At 43.2% G+C, this 26,827-nt stretch overlaps 1 protein-coding gene across 12 annotated transcripts in view; it reads left to right on the forward strand.

The window, feature by feature from the left end:
* The window catches only part of LZTR1 (leucine zipper like transcription regulator 1), a 280,121-nt gene extending 256,006 nt beyond the window's left edge, over window positions 1-24,115 (forward strand). For 8 of the 12 annotated variants that reach the window (XM_043533614.1, XM_037884956.2, XM_043533613.1 and 5 more), the window contains one exon: window positions 3,407-6,735. In XM_043533614.1, the coding sequence (XP_043389549.1) occupies window positions 3,407-3,523 (117 nt within the window). In that variant the 3' untranslated portion in view covers window positions 3,524-6,735. Of the gene's footprint in view, window positions 1-3,406; window positions 6,736-19,235 lie in introns of those variants that run through there. The other 4 variants (XR_005223269.2, XM_037884953.2, XM_037884954.2 and 1 more) reach the window with 4 other exon arrangements.
* The last annotated feature ends 2,712 nt before the right edge of the window (window positions 24,116-26,827 follow it).

The raw sequence follows: 26,827 nt of genomic DNA on the forward strand, positions 1-26,827 counted from the left end.
CCACTTTGTATTAAATAATTAACTATTTGTTGGAGCAGAGAGAGCAGGGAAGAGCTTGACTGTAGCTCAGTGGCTAAGGCACTGACCTGGGACAAGTCCCTGTTCCAATTTATATTTCATTATTTATATTTATTCCGATGGGAGAGGCTGTAGCACAATCATCCCAGAATAACTCACCTGGCATGTGGGAAAATCAAGATCACAAACCTGCTCTGAATCAGGCATAAGGGCAGTTTGAAAACTGGTCTCCTGCATCAGGGCTGAGTGCCACAGCCAGTGGGCAGCTATGGTTAGTTTCTCTTGCTCCTTTTTCCTGAAAAGGGGTTGGCCTAGCTAAGACACCTGGCTGCAAGAGTGGGTTCACAGCTGAGAATCCCAAATGCAGCTAGGCACCCCCCTCGAGCCCAGAGCTAGGCATTTAACTGCCTTGGCTTTTTCTGCTGACTAGCTTAGCAAGGCTCCTTGCTCAGCTGTATCTCTCCCCAGGCATTGTATAGTGAGCCTGGGTGCCTGACTCAAGACTAAGGATTCTACTGGGAGGCAGTGTGCCTAAAAGTCCTTTTGTCAATCTGGCCCCAAGAGACTAAGGACCAGATATATAAAGGTATTTAGGTGCCCAAGGTGCAGATAGACACTGAATGGGATTTTCAGATGTGCCTGAGCGTGTTACGCGTCTAGCTCCCATTGAAGTGAATGGCACCAAATCGATTTAAGTGCTTTTGAAAATGCCATTGGCAGAAACTTAGACAGCTAGGGAATTTTATTAGCAAAAACGTAGGTAGCTATGGACTTTGGCCAGCAGCTGAGTAGGGGGTTAAGAAACTCAACGGCACTCGCATATTTTATTTAAGCCCCTAGAATGGCAGTGAGGCACCGAAGTCCCTTTGTGGCTCTCTAGCTCTAGATGCATGCATCTACATGCATCTTTAGGTACGTAAATGTCTTTGGAAATCTGGCCCTGAGGGACTTACCCACAGTCACACATTGATCTATAGCCAAAGAGGGAGCTGAACGTGAGTCTGGCACCCTAACACTTGGGCTGTCCCTTCTGTCCACTAAGTGCACCTCACTTGCATACCTACCTAGGTACTGTCAGGCCCAAAATAAGGGAAGGTTGTTTGTTTCTATCATCTTTGCATTCTTTCCGTTCAAAAAACTGAATTACATCAGGGAAAAACAAAAGACAAAAATGACACAATTGACCACTGCATACAAGTAATATTTAAAATGTACAATCTCTGAAAAGAATACAGAAATACTGAAGAATCTGGAGAGATGTAATCTATGCTAGAATTAACCTAATGGATTCAGCATTCCATATTCTGCATTTCCATTTGGAAATGAGATTATACAGATGGGCTCTGGCAGTCATAGAGTGTCCGGCTGCATTTACTGCTGTGCAGATTGTCTTATTTTAATACAGTGTCATGGTCTTGACTAGAGCCCTGCGCAGATACAAAATTTGCATCTGCATCTGATGCACGATCTGCAAACATAGTCCGCGAATATAAAGTGGATATAAAGCAGATATCCGCAGATTTGCAGGGCTCTAGTCTTGACTTCCTTGTGGTAGACCTGATCAGTAACAACTTGAAACTAATGTTGAGTGCAATGTTGCACAGTGGCCAGAAAAATGAACAAAATGCAACATTTCAGAAAATGTTTGAGGCTCTGACATTTTGTTAAATTTCTGTCATTGCTAATTTTTTTCTTTTAACTCTGGTTTTGTAATTTAAAAACTATGATTCTAGGGACAGGCTCATCAAATTATCATTGAAAGACTGAGTGCTAGGGTAGGAGAATACCTGCAGCTTTCAAGAAATCCAAATGCTGTAATGTTTATTTGTGTTTTGGAGATTTTGGTATGTAACTTTTTGCCTAGCACGATATGAACGTGCTGCCATTACAGTCTCCTTCAGCTCTGTTGACTCGTTAAAGGTTGCTGTTCCCTATTCAGAATATCAGAGAAGAATATTAACCGGAGAGCTGACTATATTGTTGTAATACTTCGGGCAAGGTTATACATTAGTCTCCCAGTGTGTGTTAGGTTTATACAAATGCCTAATAAAACTCTTTTTTGTTTATACTCTGACATAATTCTGTGTCTTTGCCCTTGATCTTAATCCTATCTCAATGCAATATGCTCTTCAGTGCAGGTGCCTAATTCCCACTAATGTTAATGGAATCTACCCCTCCATCCCCTGCACATTGTCTACCGCCCCTTATTTTAGAAAGATAACTCTGTGTACTGATTTCTTTCCAGAAGTGGCCTGATTCATCTGCTTCATTTCACTGTTTTACTAGAGGCACAAAATGCCTTTGTTTCTTCACTACAGACACTGGACCTACAAAGATAGGAGGAAATATTATTAAGCAGTTTAAAAAAGATATCCAAATATTCTCCATTTATTGGGCTAAAATATGAGGTAAAATACGGATGTTTCTCAAGGTCAGAAAATGGCTCTTCAGAGAAAACTTGGGTTTGTGTGAATTCTCCGTTCAGTCTGATGCTATCAGAAAATAAACATTATTATAGAGCAGTTGATTAGCTAAGACCTTCAGTGCACATGTTGATTATTAGTTCTCATGGCATTCTTTAACTGCTTGAAAGAGCCAGGCAAAAATATTATGTGCACTAAATAGAGCAGTACTTTGAGCTACTTCTCAGGGCACAGCATAACAAAGTAGATAGATTTCAGAGTAGCAGCCGTGTTAGTCCATATCCGCAAACAGAAAAGGAGTACTTGTGGCACCTTAGAGACTAACAAATTTATTTGAGCATAAGCTTTCGTGAGCTACAGCTCACTTCATCTCACTGTATGCATCCGATGAAGTGAACTGTAGCTCACGAATATTTATTATGCTCAGATAAATTTGTTAGTCTCTAAGGTGCCACAAGTACTCCTTTAGAGTAGATAATTTGCACAAATCCTGAACTACCAGTTCCAGTGGATCTGAATGTCAGCAGAAATACAAACGGCATGAATTTCAAAGCTGGTTAGGGGCCTAAGATATGTTTTAGCCTGCACTAGTTTGCATCTTGTATATTAATTATGGAATCATTATTATGAATAATTATTGTCATTCTCGTGTCAGATTTCCTGACATACCTTCAACTCCACCCCATAGCAAAGGTGGTCTAAAACCAGAAGACAAGGAAGGAGAATTATTATTTTACATAGAAACCACAGTTGTTGTGATTTTCATGGAACTTTGCATCTTGGTTCTGTGTGCTTGTCATTTTACTAGTAACATGACAATATCCACACAATGGAATATCACTGGATTTCACTAACCTGTATATGTCTAGTATGGGTCTGTTGGGATTAAACAGTGATATTTAAACTATGGTTTTAATTTTTTTCTTTTTTGTGTGTTTTTCTGTTTGTTTTTGTTTTCCCTGAAGGTCTCCAAGTTGCCAAACCTGCGATCCCTCAGTCAGCCGCTCCTTCTTGACATCATAGAATCATTAGCCAATCACATATCAGACAAGCAATGTGCAGAGCTGGGTTCAGACATATAAAACACTTCCAAATCTCTTTCATTTGTTCCTCAAAGTGCTGCACTTTACAGCTGAATCCCTCTATACTGAGCTGCTCAGAATGTCAACACAATAAAGCAGAAGACCTGTGAAGAGCATGAAAATCTGAACTATTGCTCTCCTATAGAGCTGCATGACTTACATCTGTGTATTTGGGGCAGAAGCTGGTCTCAGCCATACCAATGTAAAATTGAAATCACTGCGGGCAATGAGTTTATTCCAGATTTACCGTGGTGTCACTGAGTTCAGAATCTGGCCTATTGCTTTTGTTTTATAAAATATAAACAGTAATGGATAAAAGGATCATTATTATTATGAAACACCACATTTAGTGAAACGTATTTAAAGGGCTTTATCATTGTAACACAATCCAGTGGCTGGAAGTTGAAATCAGCAATAATTAAATTGGAAATAAAATGCACAATGATAACAGTTAATTGATAATTGGCCCAGAATACAAAGGCTTTCTATAGATTTTCTGTCACTTGGAGTCTTTAAATCTACATTGGGTGTCTTTCTAAAAGATAAGCTTTTTTTCAACTACCTTATTGGGCTGGATACGGGAAGCACTGTGTGAAATTCTCGGGACAGTGTTTTGAAAGAGGCCAGACTAAGATAGTCATAATGGCCCCTTCTGACTTTTAAAATCTATTAACCCTCTCCAGTCAAGCCTTTCTGAAATAATGTATTAGTAAATAGCTAAGATCTTCTGCCTGCGTGGCAGGAATCACTTTGTTTTAGCTTGAGGGAAATGAAGCAAAAGGAAGCACTGGAACAGGGGTGTCCAACCTGTGGCCTTTTAAGGTGACTTCGTTAGGAAAGTCCCTATTTGATTCTAAATTGAAGGTATGCTTCCAGCTACATCCTGTGACTTTTTTTTTTTTGGTAACTGAAGTGTTTTCATCAGCCGTAGTCACTACAGAAAGGTGTATGGATCCTCTAAAAGATCTGCTGTAGTTCAAACAGGAGTTAATTCAGGGAAATCCTATGGCTTGTGTTCTACACATGAGCACAGTGGGCCCTTCTAGCTTTATAATCTGTGAAAAGCACCTCCCACTGCGGCTCATGCAACCCCAAAGAAGATTTATTGTGAGCAGCCGATGTCCCACTCCTACTGCAGCTGCCCTCTCTGGCCACCTGCTGCATCAAAGGGGAAGAGAGAGTAGCTCTGGCTTCTTCATTGCCTACACTGCTACTGGTCTGGGGGAGCCTAGGTGAACAGGGCAGGCACTCAGAAGGCTTTGCTTAGGTGAACACCCATAAAGGACAGCTTATTTACCCCAGACAGCACCCAGGGCAGGCCAGGAGGGAAAGCTGAGAACCAACAACAGGAGTTCCATGATCTAACTTGCGTCAACTGTCAAGGGTCCCCAAGAAACCATACAACAGCTGCAGCACTGCGTACACCAGCCACTACCCCATGCTTACACTCAACCTGCCCCTCTGCACCCTGACATTACCCCTGTGCCAGGAGAACTGTGGGGAGGGAGGCATAGGAGCTGAATATGCTGGCTCTGTGCCTGCTGGGGATTACTAGTAGCAAAGCAGATAATGTAGCAACTAAAACTAGTCTCCCTTCCCCGGGATGTAGCAAATGGCCAGCTGGGGGAGCGGCTAAGCAGCTGCACCCAGCAGGGGCTTGTGGATCATTTCTACTCCAATGGCCACTGTCTGAGTGGTTCAATGGGAGCAGAAGAGGCCAGAGAATCTGCTCACAAGCATTGATTTGGAGCCCCTCGGCTTTTGGGGATAATGTATTTGACTCTCATGCTGGAGAGTGTGGCCAGGCAGCTGATGTTTATACACTAGCCACCTCAGCATGGGGGGATGGACTAGGTGACCTCTTGAGGTCCTTTCCAGCCTAACAGTTCTATGATTCTTGGATCTCTTCTAATTAAGGGCAGTAAAAGTCTTTTTCCGGCAGATACCAGAGCTACACGCCTGTGCTGTACAGTTAGCTTCACCATTTCCTGTGTGTGTCTGAAAAGGTGGTTGCTTTTGTGATGTCCAGTTGCTGTTCACCAGCTCCTTGGTGCTGGGTAGCAGGGTTTTAGATGCTGTTGTCCCTTCAGTTAATTCAGACGTGCTTTATGGAATGATAGATTGTCCTCCCAGTTAAGGACTTGTGCTAGCTGCATGTGCAGGTGGCTCTGACTGGAGAAGGCAGAGTGACCTGACAGCAGGCCATGCCCGTTGAACTGAACTCTAGTAGATGCACCTCTTCTCCAAATATGTACACCCATTCCTCTGGTATATGCTCTCTGTATTTCATTTGGAAATTAAACTGACCAGTAAATAGCACTTATGCGCCACTACCACTAACCCTATCGACTCCACTTTCTGAGAATCTCAGGGCAATTTAAAGCTGAAACCTGTGGTTCACACCTATGACTGTCAGCATTGCACAGAGTCTATATTCTCAGAACTCAGAGGCACATGCAACCCCATGGTTTTTTACAACGAACCTTATGTGACCTAGTTATCTCAAGTGCAAAGTAAAACTTACTTTATAGCGAAATGGAACCATATAGCCTGCAGCATCAGTCAGCAGAGCTGTTCTGGTTGGGAGTCTCACACTGACTACAGCTGCCTTTACATGGAAACAGTCAAATGTCTCTCACATGGAGGAGCTTTTGATCTACAGTGTGCACAAGACTGCCCACATTCTGGCAGCACAGCAACAAAGGTGACATTTTCAGGTTGGGTTTCAGCCAGTCTCAGTGAGATTTTAGACCTGCTAGGTGAGTTAGGGCTGGGAGCTCTTATTTGAACCTCCTGATGGGTAAAATGAAGCACCATTATTAATAAAGATTGGCAACACCCTATTTGAGTGCTAGGAACATAAGAATTGCCATACCAGATTAGACCAGCTGTGCATCTCGTCTAGTAGTATGTTGTCTCTGACTCAGAGGAAGATGCAAGAATTCTGTAGTGGATGCTGTGGGATAAGCAGCCCTTGTGAGTAGTTTCTCCCTAACTCCCACCAGTCAGAAATTTGTGAAGGGTTACCTCCTTTTTTTCTCCTCTCACTGTGGTGGTTCTAATTATCCATATAAATCCTCAACCCTTTTAAAAATCCTGTTGAGCTCTTGGTCTCAATGATATCTTGGCAATGATTTCCACAGATTGATTATGTGTTGTGTTCAAGGGTATTTCCTTTGATCAGTTTTCAGTTCCGTAAATGTCGTCTTGTTCTTATATTTGAAAAAGGATAAAGAGGAATATAGATCTCTATAACATTAATCATTCTGTGTATCTTTGTAATGTACCCTCTGAGTCGTGTCTTCTTTAAAGTAACTTGTCTTGATCTTTTCAACATCTTTCCATCCCTCTAAGAATTTTTATCTTCTGTCGCAGAATCCCCTGGGTTTTCTGTAGGTTGTATCCTTTTTAAGATAGGATGACCAGTACTGAAGGCAGCATTCCAGATGGGGACGTACCAATGATCTATCGAATGGCATTATAATATTTTCAGTACTGTTTTCTGTCGTTAATGATCCGTCCAAACATCTTGTTTGCTTTTTTGATCACTGCTGCCATTGAGCCGTGACTGCCATTGAGTTGTTTATGGTGATACCTGGGACATTTTTGGTTACATTGATTTAAATCCCAGGAGTAGTGCGTATGTGAGTAGTCTAAATAATTCCTTCCAATGTTCATTACTTTGCGTTTGTGAGCACAGAATTACCATTCGGCTGCCCATTTGTCTAGTGCTGGTTAAGTCCATGTCCAAATAATCTTTCCTAACCACTTAATGCCCTGGCCTTTTTAAGGGAAGCTTATTCAGAAAACTGTGATGTAGCTGTCTTAGTATTACTGGAAGTCCTCAGATTTCCTTTGTCCCTTTCTTTTTTTTTAACTTTATTGTTTTTATGTGAAATATATGTATATAGCAAAAGAAAACATATAAATCTATACACAAAGCGGAAATAGCATAAAATAATAAAGCAAAATGTTCATTATTTGCAAAACCTGAAAAAACATGCAAAAAACAGAACCCGTAAAGGTAATGCAGGGCATTAAAAGTGGCTCAATAGATAAATAAGTGAGAGTATAGTTTACAGGAATCTGGGATTAATACAAATTGTGATTGTATGAAAGAGTTTCATGTATGACCAGGCATCCTTGTATTTTTTTCCATGTGTTTCTGTTAGAGTAATTTTTTCCATTAATGCAGTAGTGGAGAGCTCACTCAGTCAGTCTGTGTATGAGGGAAGAATTGCAGAGTTCCATTTTCTCAAAATATTCTTTTGGCCACTAGAATAGTTTGCAATCCATTTCTTAATGTTAAGTGTAATTCCAACTCATCCAGACTCCTAAAATACTTACGCTTGGAGAAGAGAAAATAGTGACACACAGATTTTGAGAAGTATCAGGGGGTAGCCATGTTAGTCTGTATCCCCAAAAACAATAAGGAGTCCGGTGGCACCTTAAAGACTGACAGATTTATATGGGCATAAGCTTTCATGGGTAAAAAACCACTTCTTCAGATGCATGGCCATGCATCTGAAGAAGTGGTTTTTTACCCATGAAAGCTTATGCCCAAATAAATCTGTCAGTCTTTAAGGTGCCACCAGACTCCTTGTTAAGATTTTGAGAGGCACTGGTTATAGTGTTCCAGAACACATGCATTTTTTGACAGATATAAAAGATGTGAAAAAGGTGGCATGTGGCTGTTTGGCAATGGACATTGAGTGCTGGAGATTCAATCTAGTCTTAAACAAACGCTCTGGAGTCCAGTAGTACCTGTTTAATATCTTCTTCTGGAAGAATCACAAGGATAAAGAACTTGAAGTGTCTTTAACATTAAGCCAAACATCCTCCCAGGTTTCTGTTGAGACAGTAAAACTAAGTTCTTTTTTCCATTTTCTTTTAAACTGAAATTGAGAGGGTGCTGAAAAGCATTAAGCCGCCTATAAGTCATTCCTAAAAAATGACTGTTGTTTCCATATTTCTCAACATGTTCTTCTAGAGAAGAGAAAGTTAAACAGACCAGTTGTCTCCTATTTGTGCATGAATACTTGAGCATAGTCACTGAAAGAAGGAACAGTGAAACAGCTGTAGCTGGTATTTGTTACACATTTAATTGAAGGAGGCCAGTCTAGCAGCTTGTGTTATATCTTTAATCTTTGTTAATCCTTTTTCTATCCAAATTGTCTTAAACCTGGAACTGGCCTTGATCCTGAGGGACAGGTTATCCCATAGTGGTATGAGAGGAGAATTAGTAAGATCAGGTGCTATAATCATCTTAACACATTGTAGTATACCCCACATAGATGCCAAGATTGGATTTTTCTTTAAGGGTATGGGTAGCCTCTTGAGGTATAAAAAAGAAGAGAGGGAATCAAATGGCATAGCTAAGCTTTTTTCAGTCTCAAACCAAGTCAGTATGTATACTGAGCCACTGGAGGGGAACCAACTTACAATAAGATACATTTGGAATACTAGGTAATATAGATACAAATCTGGAAATTCCGTACCTCCAGTTGTCCAGCATTTTTTAAGGGTCATGTGTGACAAATGAGGCTGGTTTTTTTTTTTATTCCATATAAATTCCATGATACACCTATTTACTCAAGCAAGGAGCATGGGAGAGACTTTGAAAGACAATAGGCTAATGATATAAATTAATCTTGGGCAGATATTCATTTTGGCTACTTCTGTTCTCCCAAGTAAGAACAGAGGAAGGAGATGCCATCTCTACATCCTCAGAAACTTTTAAAAATAAATTGTCCATTTTTATAAAAACAATTTTGGGACAAATCTTAGAATCATAGAATATCAGGGTTGGAAGGGACCTCAGGAGGTCATCTAGTCCAACCCCTTGCTCAAAGCAGGACCAATCCCCAACTAAATCATCTCAGACAGGGCTTTGTCAAGCTGGGCCTTAAAAACCGCTAAGGAAGAAGATTCTACCACCTCCCTAGGTAACGCATTCCAGTGCTTCACCACCTTCCTAGTGAAAAAGTTTTTCCTAATATCCAACCTAAACCTCCCCCACTGCAACTTGAGACCATTATTCCTTGTTCTGTCATCTGCTACCACTGAGAACAGTCTAGATCCATCCTCTTTGGAACCCCCTTTCAAGTAGTTGAAAGCAGCTATCAAATCCCCCCTCATTCTTCTCTTTTGCAGACTAAATAATCCCAGTTCCCACAGCCTCTCCTCATAAGTCATGTGCTCCAGCCCCCTAATCATTTTTGTTGCCCTTCACGGGACTCTTTCCAATTTTTCCACATCCTTTTTGTAGTGTGGGGCCCAAAACTGGACACGTTACTCCAGATGAGGCCTCACCAATGCCGAATAGAAGGGAATGATCACATCCCTCGATCTACTGGCAGTGCTTCTACTTATACAGCCCCAAATGCCGTTAGCCTTCTTGGCAACAAGGGCACACTATTGACTCATATCCAGCTTCTCGTCTGCTGTAACCCCTAGGTCCTATTCTGCAGAACTGTTGCTTAGCCACTCAGTCCTTAGTCTGTAGGAGTGCATTGGATTCTTCCGTCCTAAGTGCAGGACTTTGCACTTGTCCTTGTTGAACCTCATCAGATTTCTTTTGGCCCAATCCTCTAATTTGTCTAGGTCCCTCTGTATCCTATCCCCTACCCTCCAGCATATCTACCTCTCCCCCCAGTTCAGTGTCATCTGCAAACTTGCTGAGGGTGCAATCCACTTAAGTAAGTGATTTCATTGCATATTTGAAAAGGAAGGTGCTGAAACTAAGAAGGATCTGGTCTTTTGGATGCATCCATTGCTTGTGATTTATAGAAGTTAATCTGAAAACCAGAGATCTTTTCCAAAAAAATGCCAACTGCACTCAATTATGATAGAATTGATGACAATGGATACTTCAATAGTACAAAAATGTCATCAGCATATAAATTCTTCTGTGTTTATGGTCACACCTTCAGTGGTTGAGAGCTGGCATGTGTACATTGGCAGTGGTTCAAGAAATAGATTAAAAAGGAGGGTGAGAGGGGACAGCCCTGTCATGTCCCTGTTTCTAGCTGAAATGCAGGGGGGAAATTCCTTTAGTTGATAGTAAAGCGAGGGGAAAGTTGTACAATATACTAATCCAATTTAGGAATATTGATCCAAATCCAATTTTTTTTAGGCAAGTCATCATATAAGGTAATTCCACCCTATCAAAGGCCTTCTTTGCATCTAGAGATAAGGCTATGGAGGAAATATTTGATATCTGAACTTGCTGGATCAAATCAGCAATTTTTCTTGTATTATCAGCAAACAATCTTCTTTTAATGAAACCAACCTGATCTAGTGTGTGTAACTGATGGGATGATGGTACTCAGTTGTGTCACTACAATTTTTCCAATTATTTTGCAATCTGTGCTTAACAGATATGAGTTAAAAGTCACCATAGTTGCAACCATCTTTGTTCTTCCTTAATATTAAAATAATTAAGACAGTTCTCATTTTACAAGCCATGGTTTTGGGAATGTTTAATTGAAGACCCTTTAAAGAATAGAAGATAACTGATTACAAAATGTTTTGTAGAAATATTTTGGAAAGCTATCCATCCCGGAGGCATTACCAGAATTCATATTTTCAATAGTGTGTTAGAGTCCTTGTGTTGACAAATGTTTGTCCAAAAAACACTTGTTCTGAAGTTAGGATATTAAAAGGCTGGTCTTCAACGAAATGATTAAATTTGTTAGGGTCAGCTCGGTCGTCTGATTTATATGAAGCTTGATAGAATTGCTTAAATTGATTATTTGTATCTATATCTATAAGTTCAAGAAAGAAGGAAGAAATGTTGTTGCTGGCTAGTTCCCTCATAAGTCTTCTGCCAAGTAGTTTACCTGCTTTATCTCCCCATTCAGAATATCTTTGTTTGATCCTGTGACTGTAAATTCGATTTGGCTGGATAAGCATTCATTATATCTATATTTGGAGTTGATTAGAGAATGTAGGTTTTCATTATTTGGGTCAGTCTTGTGCATTCTCTCCAAATCATCTATTTCCTTGGCTAAAGAGTCGAATAACTTGTCTTTCTATCTTCTTTTGGGAGGCCCACTTTATGCATTCACCCCTTACAGTAGCGTTCGTAGCTGAGGTTACAGATTGTTTATTTTCTCATATGAAGTTAGAGATGACTGAATCAACTGTGCAATGAAGTTTGCAGCTATTAGCAGCACAGTGTTCAGCTTCGACTGAGAATTTAATAAAGTAGAACTACCATCTATGGTAAGTATAATTGGAACATGATCCAAAATGAGTATATTAAAAATAGTTGCTTCTAGGCATGCTGGAGTCAGTTCTGAAGACCCAAGAAAAAAGGTAACTCTGGAGGAAGATGTGAAATATGTATAATCATGGTCCTTGGGGTGTCTCAGTGTCCACATATCTTTTAAATCAAATTCATTCATTAATAATGAGGGTTGTCCTATTGCATTTTGACAGCTGTCTCTCTTGTAATTGGATTTGTCCAGATGTCTGTCTAGTATAAAGAAAAGGAGTACTTGTGGCACCTTAGAGACTAACCAATTTATTTGAGCATAAGCTTTCGTGAGCTACAGCTCACTTCATCGGATGTGGCTTATGCTCAAATAAATTGGTTAGTCTCTAAGGTGCCACTAGTACTCCTTTTCTTTTTGCGAATACAGACTAACACGGCTGTTACTCTGAAACCTGTCTAGTATAGTATTCCAATCACCTCCCAGTTTTACAGGAATATCTTTTTTATTAGAAATAATATTTGCAATATCTTTGAAGAATTCAGAATTACCTCCACTTAGATTTTAAATGCTTCCTAGAATTAACCTTTTTGAGTTGAAACAGCCTTCAGAAAGGATATATGTCTTCCTTCAGGATCAGACCAAGACTACGTAAAGTGGAAAGTTATACTTTTATGAATTAAGAAGGAAGTGCCTCTAAAAGAATTCAGTGATGGATGATACTCTACACTTAACCACATCATATTCATTCTATCAGCTTCTTTTTCTACTAAGTGAGTTTCCTGCACTAAAGCAAAGTGGCATAATTTTGCTCTCAAGTTTTTAATTCTCTTAAGGGTCATTAAGTCCCCTCATATTCCAGAAACACACTCTAAGAAAATTAATGGCAAAATTTTAAAAGATACATTAAGATATATAACCTTGTTCTAAAGATATATATTCCCAGTTAATATTGTAAAACCACATCTCTAAGATAATGGTTCATATATATACATATTAGATAATGGTTAGTTTTGAATAAATTTATGGGTTCAGTTCAACCTCTGAGGGTGTCAGGTATACAAAAAGATCTATAATTAAATATCATATGTCTCCCAAGGTATATTTGTAACAGAAAACAAACAAAAAATAACAAACATAAAACCAGGCAGTATGGGCACATTCAGATCCCTAATGGCTTCCATTTCTTTCGCTCCCCCTCCCCGTATTATCTAATATTCTAAACATCTGTAATTGCAAATATATTTTAAATGAAATATTAGCCTGTAAATACCATTGGGTATTCTTAGAACATGTATAATATATTCCTACGTCCAGAGGTTTTTATACATGCATCTATACACTTATATATGCATATAAAAGGCCCAACTTCAATTGCTGGATGATTGTCAAAAAAAAGTGACTGAGTTGCGGACAAACCATGGAAAACTGTGGAAAAGTAATAATATTTGCAATAATAAAATCCATTATTACTTTTCTGCAATTTTCCCCTGTCGGCCACTTGAGGGCTTCCACTCTCAGCCCTGGGGTGGCCAGGGCTCCCATTGTCAAAATTGTGGGAGAAGCCTAATGTTGCGGAATCCGCAGTTTCCACAGTATCACAAGTTAAGTAGGGCCTTAGGCATCTACATGTATGCAGAGTCATCACATATAAATTTACAGTTGATTTGGTCAATGAAATGCAAATTAGTATAAAATCTGAATATGGAAAATACAACAATATTATGGGGGAAAAGAAAAAATGTCATATAGTATGGCAGATATCCTGCACAAATTGAATAATTAGTGTTATTTATGGTTTAGGCTGTAATCTACAGGACAGGAATTGATTGCCCCAAAGGATCTGTGGTTACCATAATACGATCCATCAGCAGTAGAACTAGTGAACAGATTTTTAAAGAAGCCTTATTGAGGGTGCAAGAACAAACCATCCCGATGTGCAGAAAGAATAGCAAATATGGCAGGCTATCATCTTAGCTTAACAGAGAAATCTTCTGTGAGTTGAAACACAAAAAGGAAGCTTACAAGACGCGGTTCAATAAGGATAAGTGCAGGGTCCTGCACTTAGGACGGAAGAACCCAATGCACAGCTACAGACTAGGGACCGAATGGCTAGGCAGCAGTTCTGCGGAAAAGAACCTAGGGGTTACAGTGGACGAGAAGCTGGATATGAGTCAGCAGTGTGCCCTTGTTGCCAAGAAGGCCAATGGCATTTTGGGATGTATAAGTAGGGGCATAGCGAGCAGATCGAGGGACGTGATCATTCCCCTCTATTCAACATTGGTGAGGCCTCATCTGGAGTACTGTGTCCAGTTTTGGGCCCCACACTACAAGAAGGACGTGGATAAATTGGAGAGAGTCCAGCGAAGGGCAACAAAAATGATTAGGGGTCTGGAACACATGACTTATGAGGAGAGGCTGAGGGAACTGGGATTGTTTAGTCTGCGGAAGAGAAGAATGAGGGGGAATTTGATAGCTGCTTTCAACTACCTGAGAGGTGGTTCCAGAGAGGATGGTTCTAGACTATTCTCAGTGGTAGAAGAGGACAGGACAAGGAGTAATGGTCTCAAGTTGCAGTGGGGGAGGTTTAGGTTGGATATTAGGAAAAACTTTTTCACTAAGAGGGTGGTGAAACACTGGAATGCGTTACCTAGGGAGGTGGTAGAATCTCCTTCCTTGGAAGTTTTTAAGGTCAGGCTTGACAAAGCCTTGGCTGGGATGATTTGATTGGGGATTGGTCCTGCTTTGAGCAGGGGGTTGGACTAGATGACCTCCTGAGGTCCCTTCCAACCCTGATATTCTATGATTCTATGATTCTAAGATTGGACAGATGACTAGGGAAGACTATAAAAATATTGCTCGAGCATGCAGGGGTGTGATCAGGAAAGCCAAAGTACAATTGGAGTTCATTCTAGCAAGGGATGTGAAGGGTGACAAGGGTTTCTACAGGTATGTTAGCAACAAGGAGAAGGTCAGGGAAAGTGTAGGACCCTTACTGAATGGGGGATGCAACCTAGTGACATGATGTGGAAAAAGCTGAAGTACTCAATGCATTTTTGCCTCTGTCTCCACAGACAAGGTCAGCTCCCCGGCTGCTGCACTGGGCATCACAGTATGGGGCAGACGTGAGCAGCCATCAGTGATGAAAGAACAGGTTAAGCACTATTTAGAAAAGCTGGACATGCGCAAGTCTATGGGGCTGGAAGCAATGCATCTGAGGGTGCTGAGGGAGTTGGCTGATGTAGAGCCATTGGCCATTATCTTTGAAAATCGTGGCAATCAGGGGAAGTCCCAGAAGATTGGAAAAAGGCAAATATAGTGCCCATCTTTAAAAAGGGGAAGAAGGAGAATCTGGGCAACTACAGACCAGTCAGCCTCACCTCAGTCCCTGGAAAAATTATGGAGCAGTCCTCAAGGAATTCATTTTGAAGCACTTGGAGGAGAGGAAGGTGATCAGGAACAGTCAACATGGATTCACCAAGAGCAAGTCATGCCTGAACAACCTGATTGCCTTCTATGAGGAGATAACTGGCTCTGTGGATATGGGGAAAGCAGTTTGACATGATATCTCTTGACTTTAGCAAAGCTTTTGATACTGTCTCCCACAGTATTCTTGCCAGCCAGTTAAAGACGTATGGTTTGGATGAATGGACTATAAGGTGCACAGAAAGTTAGCTAGATCGTCGGACTCAACGGGTAGTGATCAACGGCTCAATGTCTAGTTGGCAGCGGGTATCAAGCGGAGTGCCCCAGGAGTTGGTCCTGGGGCCAGTTTTGTTCAACATCTTCATTAATGATCTGGATGATGGGATGGATTGCACCCTGAGCAAGTTTGTGGATGAAACTAAGCTGTGGGGAGAGGTAGATACACTGGAGGGTAGGAATAGGGTCCAGAGTGACCTAGACATATTGGAGGATTTTGCTAAAAGAAATCTAATGAGGTTCAACAAGGAAAAGTGCAGAGTCCTGCACTTAAGGACGGAAGAATCCCATGCACTGCTACAGGTTGGGGACCAATTGGTTAAGCGGCAGTTCTGCAGAAAAGTATCTGGGGATTACAGTGAATGAGAAGCTGGAAATGAGTCAACAGTGTGCCCTTGTTGCCAAGAAGGCTAACGGCATATTGGGCTGCATTAGTAGGAGCATTGCCAGCAGATCAAGGGAAGTGATCATTCCCCTCTATTCGGCACTAGTGAGGCCACATCTGGAGTACTGCGTCCAGTTTTGGGGACCCCACTGCAGAATGGATGTGGACAAATTGGAGAGAGTCCAGCAGAGGGTAACGAAAATTATTAGGGGACTGGGGCAATGACTTACGAGGAGAGGCTTAGGGAACTGGGTTTATTTAGTCTGCAGAACAGAAGAGTGAGAGGGGATTTGATAGCAGTCTTCAGATACCTGAAGGGGGGTTCCAAAAAGGATGAAGCTACGCTGTTCTCAATGGTGGCAGATGACAGAACAAGGAACAATGGTCTCAAGTTGCAGTGGGGGAAGTCTAGGGTGGATATTAGGAAACACTGTTTCACTAGGAGGGTGGTGAAGCACTGGAATGGGTTACCTAGGGAGGTGGTGGAATCTCCATCCTTAGAGGTTTTTAAAGCCCAGCTTGACAAAGCCTGACTGTGATGATTTAGTTGGCTTTGGTCCTGCTTTGAGCAGGCGGTTGGACTAGATGACCTCCTGAGGTTTCATAGAATCATAGAATATCAGGGTTGGAAGGGACCTCAGGAGGTCATCTAGTCCAACCCCCTGCTCAAAGCAGGACCAATCCCCAATCAGATCATCCCAGCCAGGGCTTTGTCAAGCCTGACCTTAAAAACTTCCAAGGAAGGAGATTCTACCACCTCCCTAGGTAACGCATTCCAGTGTTTCACCACCCTCCTAGTGAAAAAGTTTTTCCTAATATCCAACTTAAACCTCCCCCACTGCAACTTGAGACCATTACTCCTTGTCCTGTCCTCTTCTACCACTGAGAATAGTCTAGAACCATCCTCTCTGGAACCACCTCTCAGGTAGCTGAAAGCAGCTATCAAATCCCCCCTCATTCTTCTCTTCTGCAGACTAAACAATCCCAGTTCCCTCAGCCTCTCCTCATAAGTCATGTGTTCCAGACCCCTAATCATTTTTGTTGCCCTTCGCTGGACTCTCTCCAATTTATCCACGTCCTTCTTGTAGTGTGGGGCCCAAAACTGGACACAGTACTCCAGATGAGGCCTCACCAATGTCGAATAGAGGGGAACGATCACGTCCCTCGATCTGCTGGAAATGCCCCTACTTATACATCCCAAAATGCCATTGGCCTTCTTGGCAACAAGGGCACACTGCTGACTCATATCCAGCTTCTCGTCCACTGTAACCCCTAGGTCCTTTTCCGCAGAACTGCTGCCTAGCCATTCGGTCCCTAGTCTGTAGCTGTGCATTGGGTTCTTCCGTCCTAAGTGCAGGACCCTGCACTTATCCTTATTGAACCGCATCAGGTTTCTTTTGGCCCAATCCTCCAATTTGTCTAGGTCCCTCTGTATCCTATCCCTGCCCTCCAGCGTATCTACCACTCCTCCCAGTTTAGTATCATCCGCAAATTTGCTGAGAGTGCAATCCACACCATCCTCCAGATCATTTATGAAGATATTGAACAAAACCGGCCCCAGGACCGACCCCTGGGGCACTCCACTTGACATCGGCTGCCAACTAGACACGGAGCCATTGATCACTACCCTTTGAGCCCGACACTCTAGCCAACTGTCTACCCACCTTATAGTGCATTCATCCAGCCCATACTTCTTTAACTTGCTGACAAGAATACTGTGGGAGACCGTGTCAAAAGCTTTGCTAAAGTCAAGAAACAATACATCCACTGCTTTCCCTTCATCCACAGAATCAGTAATCTCATCATAGAAGGCGATTAGATTAGTCAGGCATGACCTACCCTTGGTGAATCCATGCTGACTGTTCCTGATCACTTTCCTCTCGTGTAAGTGCTTCAGGATTGATTCCTTGAGGACCTGCTCCATGATTTTTCCGGGGACTGAGGTGAGGCTGACTGGCCTGTAGTTCCCAGGATCCTCCTCCTTCCCTTTTTTAAAGATTGGCACTACATTAGCCTTTTTCCAGTCATCTGGGACTTCCCCCGTTTGCCATGAGTTTTCAAAGATAATGGCCAATGGCTCTGCAATCACATTCGCCAATTCCTTTAGCACTCTCGGATGCAACTCGTCCGGCCCCATGGACTTGTGCACGTCCAGCTTTTCTAAATAGTCCCTAAACACCTCTTTCTCCACAGAGGGCTGGCCATCTGCTCCCCATGGTGTGATGCCCAGCGCAGCAGTCTGGGAGCTGACCTTGTTAGTGAAGACAGAGGCAAAAAAAGCATTGAGCACATTAGCTTTTTCCACATCCTCTGTCACTAGGTTGCCTCCCTCATTCAGTAAGGGGCCCACACTTTCCTTGGCTTTCCTCTTGTTGCCAACATACCTGAAGAAACCCTTCTTGTTACTCTTGACATCTCTTGCTAGCTGCAGCTCCAGGTGCGATTTGGCCCTCCTGATTTCATTCCTACATGCCCAAGCAATATTTTTATACTCTTCCCTGGTCATATGTCCAACCTTCCACTTCTTGTAAGCTTCTTTTTTATGTTTAAGATCCGCTAGGATTTCACCGTTAAGCCAAGCTGGTCGCCTGCCATATTTACTATTCTTTCGACTCATCGGGATGGTTTGTCCCTGTAACCTCAACAGGGATTCCTTGGAATACAGCCAGCTCTCCTGGACTCCTTTCCCCTTCATATTAGTCCCCCAGGGGATCCTACCCATCCGCTCCCTGAGGGAGTCGAAGTCTGCTTTCCTGAAGTCCAGGGTCCGTATCCTGCTGCTTACCTTTCTTCCCTGCGTCAGGATCCTGAACTCAACCAACTCATGGTCACTGCCTCCCAGATTCCCGTCCACTTTTGCTTCCCCCACTAATTCTTCCCTGTTTGTGAGCAGCAGGTCAAGAAAAGCTCCCCCCCTAGTTGGCTCGTCTAGCACTTGCACCAGGAAATTGTCCCCTACGCTTTCCAAAAACTTCCTGGATTGTCTATGCACCGCTGTATTGCTCTCCCAGCAAATATCAGGAAAATTAAAGTCACCCATGAGAACCAGGGCGTGCGATCTAGTAGCTTCTGCAAGTTGCCGGAAGAAAGCCTCATCCCCCTGGTCCGGTGGTCTATAGCAGACTCCCACCACTACATCACTCTTGTTGCTCACACTTCTAAACTTAATCCAGAGACACTCAGGTTTTTCTGCAGTTTCGTACCGGAGCTCTGAGCAGTCATACTGCTCCCTTACATACAGTGCTACTCCACCACCTTTTCTGCCCTTTTCTTCCAACCCTAATCTTCTATGATTCTATGACTTCATCTAGCAGTGCACGTTGTGATGATTAGTGGAGACAACACTTCCATCAGTAGATGGGTCTGTGTCCCCCAGCTTCGTGTTAAGCTGTTACTCTATATATTGCAGTGTTACGCAGTTGTTGCTCAGTTCCAAAGAGGGTCAACAGAAGACTTCAGCCTAGCTGCTAGAATTTGGAAGATTATATAGGTGAGTATTACCATATCTGCAAAGATATATAGGAAAACAAACTGATTTTTAGACTTGTGGACATACGCTTTTTATGGTGAAATAACCATTCTGCTATTTTTGATCACATCTAGCCTCTGTCTTTGAATTGTCTGCAAAGCTTCAGATGGGGTTTTGCAGAAGCCTGCTAAATCCATAGGGTACTTGATCTTGTATCTGATGCTGGTCGCTGTCGGGATCTGCTTTATGCCATTGAATGCAGTTCTCTTTTTGGTAAGCTCAGTTGAGAAGACAGGTAAAAGAGAAATGTGGCCTTTCTGCATAAGGGTTTTAGCTTTTCTGGCAGCATTCATTGACATTACTTTATCACTGAACATCAGCAGCTTGAAGATGATGGGTCTGGGCTTGTCAGAGTCCTGCCTTCTAGCACCAGGCATTTGATGAACCCTTTCAATATCTAATGGGGGCAGCTGGGGTCCAATTTAAATATGTCAGAAAGCAGCTTCTGGAGAAAGTTGATAATATCCTTCTCCTCTAGACCTTCATCAATGCCCAAGAGGCAAAGATTGGCTCTTTGAGATCTGTTTTCAAAGTTGTTTTTCTTTTAGTTTGTCTAGTCAATGTATTTTCTTCTTTAATTTCACTGGTTTCAATGGCAGCCTTTTATAGCTCATTTTCCAAGTGAGCCATTTGGGATTTTACATGAATATCATTGGAGATTGAATCCAGTCTGTGGGGAATTCTTTCAGAGCTGCGATACGCTGGGTGAGGCTCTGCTGTGGCCTTGAGATCTCCACCTTCAGCTGTTGAGGTGATTCAGGCTTAGCGCTTTTGTTGCCTCTCATTTTTTCATTGGAATCCATAGTCAACTGTTTGAAGTTTATCTAGGGGATTAATTTAAAACTTTTATGACATAAACGTATTGTCAATTTGCTAGGAAAGTAATTATTAGAGAGAGAATAGGTCTGGGACTAGGCAGCCATCTTCCTCATGGGTCTGCTTTGTCCCATTCAATTGGGTTTGTACTGTTGTTATAATTGCAGTAGCACCCAGAGACCAGATGAGAGTAGGACCCCATTGGGCTGGGCATTGGTGAAGCCACATCTGGAGTATTGTGTCCAGTTTTGCCCTCCCCCCACTTCAGAAAGGATGTGGACAAATTGGAGAGAGTGCAGCGGAGGGCAACGAAAATGATTAGAGGGCTGGGGCACATGACTTATGAGGAGAGGCTGAGGGAACTTGACTTATTTAGTCTGCAGAAAAGAAGAGTGGGGGGGATTTGATAGCAGCCTTCAACTACCTGAAGTGGGGTTCCAAAGAGGATGGAGCAAGGCTGTTCTCAGTGGTGGCAGATGACAGAACAAGGAGCAATGGTCTCAAGTTGCAGTGGGGGAAGTCTAGGTTGGATATTAGGAAAAACTATTTCACTAGGAGGGTGGTGGAATCTCCATCTTTAGAGGTTTTTAAGGCCCAGCTTGACAAAGCCCTGCCTGGGATGATTTAGTTGGTGTTGGTCCTGCTTTGAGCAGGGGGTTGGACTAGATGACCTCCTGAGGTCTCTTCCAACCCTAATCTTCTATGATTCTATGACATTGTGAGTGCCCAAAGGTCCCTTCAGCAGCCACTCCCTGACTTCTCCTGCTACCTTGAGACTCTGGCTGTCCCTGCCCTGGTGTCTGTTCCTCATTCTGCCATGGCTGTGTTAGGAAAAGGACTTGTGCAGGGGAAGTATGTGGGGGGGGGACGGGTGGGGTGTCTGCAAAATTCTGGACTGCAGGAATGATGCAGGGAGGGGTAACCCTGGCTGAGTCTTATCTCCCCCATTTCCCAACTGCAGCTTTTGTGTCTTCTCCAAGCAGCTTTCCTCCCAGATGTACAGAGGACATTGGTCTCACTGGATGATGATCTCCTAGCAACAGGCAGAGGCCAGGTGTTGATGCTGATTCTTTTAGGGCAAGTCCCTTTGATATCACTGACCAGGAGGCACTGAAGATGACTATACAGACCTCTGGGTAGCTGATGGTGTGACTGGTTCTCTCTCCAAGGTCTCAGAGGCTGGTACTTTAAGAGCCATTTCATGCTGTGCACTGCACAGTGCTCATGGCTCTTGTGCAGCTTTGAGGGAGTTGGTAAAGCAGTCTGGGCTGCAATGCTACCAGCATGCCAGTTCTTTCAGCTCTGTGTCTTTACAGCAGATCTGGAGCAGTAGTATCCATTTTCCTATTGTCTGGCCAAGAGTGGGCTCGGGAAAGCTAGATGGTTGAGTCTCAGTCTGGACAAGACAGAGCTATTGATGGGTTGATGGGTGGAGATGATCTATGTAACCCTCCTTTAGTACCACCCCAATGGTACTAAAACTCATTATTCCTCCCTTTTTGGGCTCAGTGACTCACCGTTGGGGCTCAGTCTTTCTGTCGTAAAGCTGAGGGCTGCAGATCAGTCTCAAGCCCTCCATAGAAGAGACAAAAATGGTACCTTCCTTCCAGACATGATAAAGCCATGAAAAAAATGCAGAAATTGGGCTTGTTTTTGGCTAAATTGGCTTGTGAGTTGCTTGTTGGCTAGTTTCTGGCTTGTTGCTTGTTTGGCTTGTAGCTTGTTGCTTCTTTTTTTTGATCAGCTCCCGACAAACAGGCAAGCAGGGGAGACAGTCAGGAGTGCACAGCGGGCCCATCACAGTCCCAGGCTGCACATCAGGGGGATCTCGTCCCATAGAGTGTTGGGGTTCTTAGAGATTGGCTTGTTTTGGCCTTGTTTTGAAATGGGATTAGCTTGATTTTTGGCTTTTTGTGACATTCGGGGTGCTTATTTACCACGTGAAAGTTGGCAACTGTGCTTCCTTCTTCAGGGAGCAACTCTGAGCTGCTTCTCCTCCAGCTGCTGTAACCTTCCCCCTGCAGCCAGCACTTCCCCTTTCTGGGCTCAGCCATGTACAGATTCTTCAAGGCCTGTAGGTGCTTTGCACAGGTTGTCCATCAGGGTCCTGCTGCAGTCCCCCAAGTAGTTTGTCTCTCCAGTGTTGATGGGGCAGGCAGTCTCCATTCCATTTCCATAGAACTCTGCCTGCTGCTGGCTATGGGAGATACACAGGGTCTATGCACACACCTCTTCAAGGTTACTCTGCCCGTTCTAGGGGACCTGTTGAATGCTTGGCTGCTTCTGGAGTAACAGGAAGCAGCAGAAGCGATTTTCATCTTCCCTCAGTGAGGAAATGGCTTCCTTTGCTCCTGGAGGTGAATTTTGCCACAGCTGTCCATGCTTTGTCATGTTGAAATGTGCAGGGCCTGGGCTACTCTTGAAGATCACTCAAAGATTACTTCATTTAAGGCAGAATGTGCGGGCTGCTCACATGGAGCATATTCCACCTGCTGCCAGTTTGGTCCAGATGCAATTGGAGATGTTGATTTGGATCTATAAAGCCTATATGTTTTAGTCCTAACTCCTGTGTACATCGACTATTTCTTCATGCACCACCCTGACATCTGAGATCAGCTGAGAGGCTCTCTAACAAGCCCCAGATTTGAACATTAGTAAAGGGGGCAGAATGTTCTCACGGCTGGGGTAGGGGAATAATCTGTATGCAAGTTTCTTGTTTTGCTCAGGACTGTGGCAGGGCTTTGAATGATTTCTGTTGACTTTTTGTTAATTTTGTTGTGCTCTAATGTATATAACATGGATTGTGGTGGTGCCTAAAGCCAAAAATAGATGCAGTTTACACGTTTTAAAACATGCACATGTATCAAACCAGGAGACCAGTGAATGTGTCAGAGTCAATGTGGCAGTGAGGGTCAGGAATCTGCTTTTCCCCTTCCAGGTCTGACACCTGAATGTTATCTCTCCTTTCTGTCTCTCCTTTACCATTCCCATCCAAGCTCTTGCTAAGTCTTGGTGCTTCTTCCTTTATAGTATCTCCAGAATCCATCCTTTCTTCTCCATCTCTCCTGTCCAAACCTTTCCTTGGTGATCTCCCAACCAGATTATTGCTGCCTCCTTCCTGTGGCCTACGTGACTCTGACTCCCCTCCAGTCTGTACATCGTATAGGTGCCACACATCTGTCTCTGCTGGTGCTCACCCCACATCCCAACCCCTCTGCATTCTCTTCTACCTCAGACTCACAGTCCTCATCTTCAAGCCCCTAACCAGCTCTGCCCTTGTCTTCATTTTGTCTCTTGTTTCCTGCACTCCCCGCATGCCCTGCAATTCACACATCCCTTTGCATTCTTCCTCCACCTCCCTGTGGTGTCCCATTCTGCCCCAATGACTAAAATGTCCTCCCTCATTGCACTCACTGCATAATCTCCCTTCAGATCTTACCTCACAGGCCACTCCTGTCTGCAGTCCTCCAGCAGACACACAATCCCATGCCAACTAATTAAGTCTCCCCTCTCAGTGTCACTGTGTCAGGTTGGATTGAACCTAGGCTCTGCTCCTGCAATGCATGATGTGTAAGTGGACTGTGGCACCTGCACCAGGCCCTGGGGAAGCCATTGGGGCTCCATGCAAGTGCAGCAGACTACCCACATCTTGTACACTACAGGATTGGGACCCCGAACTGTATGTTTCTCACAGTAGGAACCTTGTGTGTGTTCTGTTGTTACAGCACCAGTCACACTTCTTCTGCTATCCAGAAGTGTTAAACTGATCAGATGATGCTATTCAGTGGATCTCTGAAGGCCATTCCAGCAATAGCTGTGTGTTTTCTCTTATGATCAGTGTATACTTTTTCTTTCAAGATGTAGTTATTACAATATGTCCTAATTAAAGTACAACCCTTTCCCTCATAAAAATGACAACCCTAATAAACATTATTTGGGATCAACATGCAGTTCAGTTGTTTTCATTTTGTCTGTTGTTTTATTATGGAGGTACCATAGTTCAGAGTCAGTTCCATTTTGCACTTAAAGCAGGAATTTAATCTTTGTTTACTGTGGAAAAAAATACAGAGTATCCACCCCAAATTTATAATACTTGCTTTTGGAGTACAGGATAATTTTTCTGAGAATTTACAAGTAACTCACCTAATGAGTTTGAGGTATAATTAATTGAATAACGGAACCTTTAAAAAATGTAGCATCTCTGTCAGTGTTTTCTTTGTTACAAATGATCTTAACAATAAAATGGCACAGACCCTTCACACTTTGCATATAGTTAAAATTATTTGAAATCTTGTGCATAGATTTATAATGTAGCTTAATTACAACCTAATGATTGTTGTATCCAATTGTTATGATTATATATACTACAGACAAACTCTTGTCAACAGTTCAGGTAACTCTGAACTGTGGACATTGTGACATCACAGGTCACTCAGCCAGTCACTACCCTTCTTCTACAGCTAATTTGCATGCATCAATTCTGTTGGTTTTGACTTAGTGGTATAAGGGAGATTGCACACGTCAAGCACTCTCGCTAGTAAAGAGCAAGTGACAGCTAGCCAAGTAAAGATTCCAGATGTCCATACTAATTTGGGCTTCCTTATAACACTGCTGCATCAGCTCCACCATACCCCAAGGGAATACAGGCCTGCTCTGCAACTATAAGTTAGGTTTGTACATGTGTCTATACTCAAATTTGTCTCTGGCTGAGGTAAGGATCCCATTACGGCAATGCAGTAAAACCACCTCCCCAAGCAGTGTAAAGCCATGTTCATCCTACTTTGGTCAACACAGTGTGAGTGTAGACATTGCATGGACTGTGTTGACCCTAACAGCCGTCCAGCCACTGTCTCACAATCCTCTAGTGTCCACAACACTGATCACTCCGCTTACAATTTTAAACTCCACTGCCCAGAGACTGGAAACCACACACACACACACACACACCCCTTTTACAAACCACACGTTTTTTAAATTCCCTTTCCTGGTTGTCCTCCTTGGCAAGCTAATCTAGCAGCTCATCTTTGTCGTTTTTCTTCCAATCAACCATGCTGGCTCCACACACACAGGGAGGTAGTAGACGCACTCCTGCCTGGAGCAGGCAAGAAGTATTGGCTCTCCTGGGCTCGTAGGAATAAGAGGTTGTGCAAGCACAGCTACGGATCAGCCATAGTAATGTGGACATTTATGAGCAGTTTGCACAAGAGATGCAGGCATAGGGGCTAGGACAGGGATTAGCAGCAGCACCACATGAAAGTGAAGGAACTTCACCAGGGATACCACAAGGTGAGAGAGGACAACAAAAGATGTGGTGCTGCCCTACAGACCTGCTTCTTTTACAACGAACTGCATGTCATAGTTGCAGTGACCCCACCAGCACCCCACAGACCACTGTGCAGGCATCAGAGGAGCCTAAAATGGAACCTGTGCCATGAACAGTGAGGGGGAAGAGGAGTGGGGAAACAGGAGAGGACTCCAACCATGCCATAAAACTGGACCTGTTTGAAACTGCAGGAGAATTGCTAGACCCATCAGGAGAGTGCAGATGAGCCTGCTGATGAAGGGGAAGGGAGCTTGGGTAAGTGTGTGCCTGCATTTTTTCCTTACATTGTTTTATTTACTTTTCCTTCCTCTCTCCCTGCCCCTCCCCTCCTGCCATTTAAAGATGGCACCCATCCCATCCCCACATTTACAAGAGAAAGATATCAACTTTTCAGTGTTTTACTGGTGTACTGTGAGAAAGTTAAAAAGTCAATTCAAAATAAATTCTGGAACAGTACTATGACAGTCCGATTACATGATCCTCATCATAATGTAGGACCAGAAGGGCCCTCGTGAGATCATCCAGTTCAGTCTCCTGCACTGAAGCAGGGCTAAGTCTCCTGCCAGTGTTTGTCTAACCTGGTTTTAAACATCTCCAATTACAGAGATTCCACAACTGCCCCAGTGCTTAACCACCCTGACAGGAAGTTTTTCTTAATGTCTAACCTACACCGCCCTTGCTGCAATTTACTCCAATTATTACTTGTCCTGTCCTCGATGGATAAGAACAATTTATCACTCTCCTCTTTATAAGAACCTGTTACATACTTGAAGACCTTTACCATGGTTCTTTCGCCATTCCAGATATCCCCAGATACCATGGCAACCAGCAGCACCCCAAAAGCCCCAAGTTCCATCCTGGGTGCTCCCAGCACTAGCTCAGGCACCCCAAGTGAGGCCCTCAGAGCATGACAGAATCCCCCAGAGACAGCACAGATGATGGCAACCCTAGCAATGCCTCCCTCCTATGTTTCCCCACTCCTTCCCCCCCAACCCAGTAGGGCAACCCTAGCAATGCCTCTGGCACCATCATATACCCATGGTGATGCCCCAGTGCCAACCCATGGAGCCTTAACAGCATCGCAGCTGCCCCGGGTAACAACTCTGTACCATCCCAAGCATCGCCAGTGTTGCCCAAAGTTCCCAGCATCCGACTCAATGATGTCAAGGAACTAAAAACAGAACAAAGCTCTGAGAGCTGGTCTACACTACCACTTAAGTTGATGTAAGTTATGTCACTCGGGTGTGAAAAAACCACCCCCCTGAGCAATGTAATTTACATCAACTTAAAGCAGTGTCTATACTGCACTATGTCAGTGGGTGTTTCACGGTTC

This window comes from Chelonia mydas, chromosome 21 (genome assembly GCF_015237465.2).
Source record: "Chelonia mydas isolate rCheMyd1 chromosome 21, rCheMyd1.pri.v2, whole genome shotgun sequence".
Taxonomy (NCBI): Eukaryota; Metazoa; Chordata; order Testudines; family Cheloniidae; genus Chelonia; species Chelonia mydas.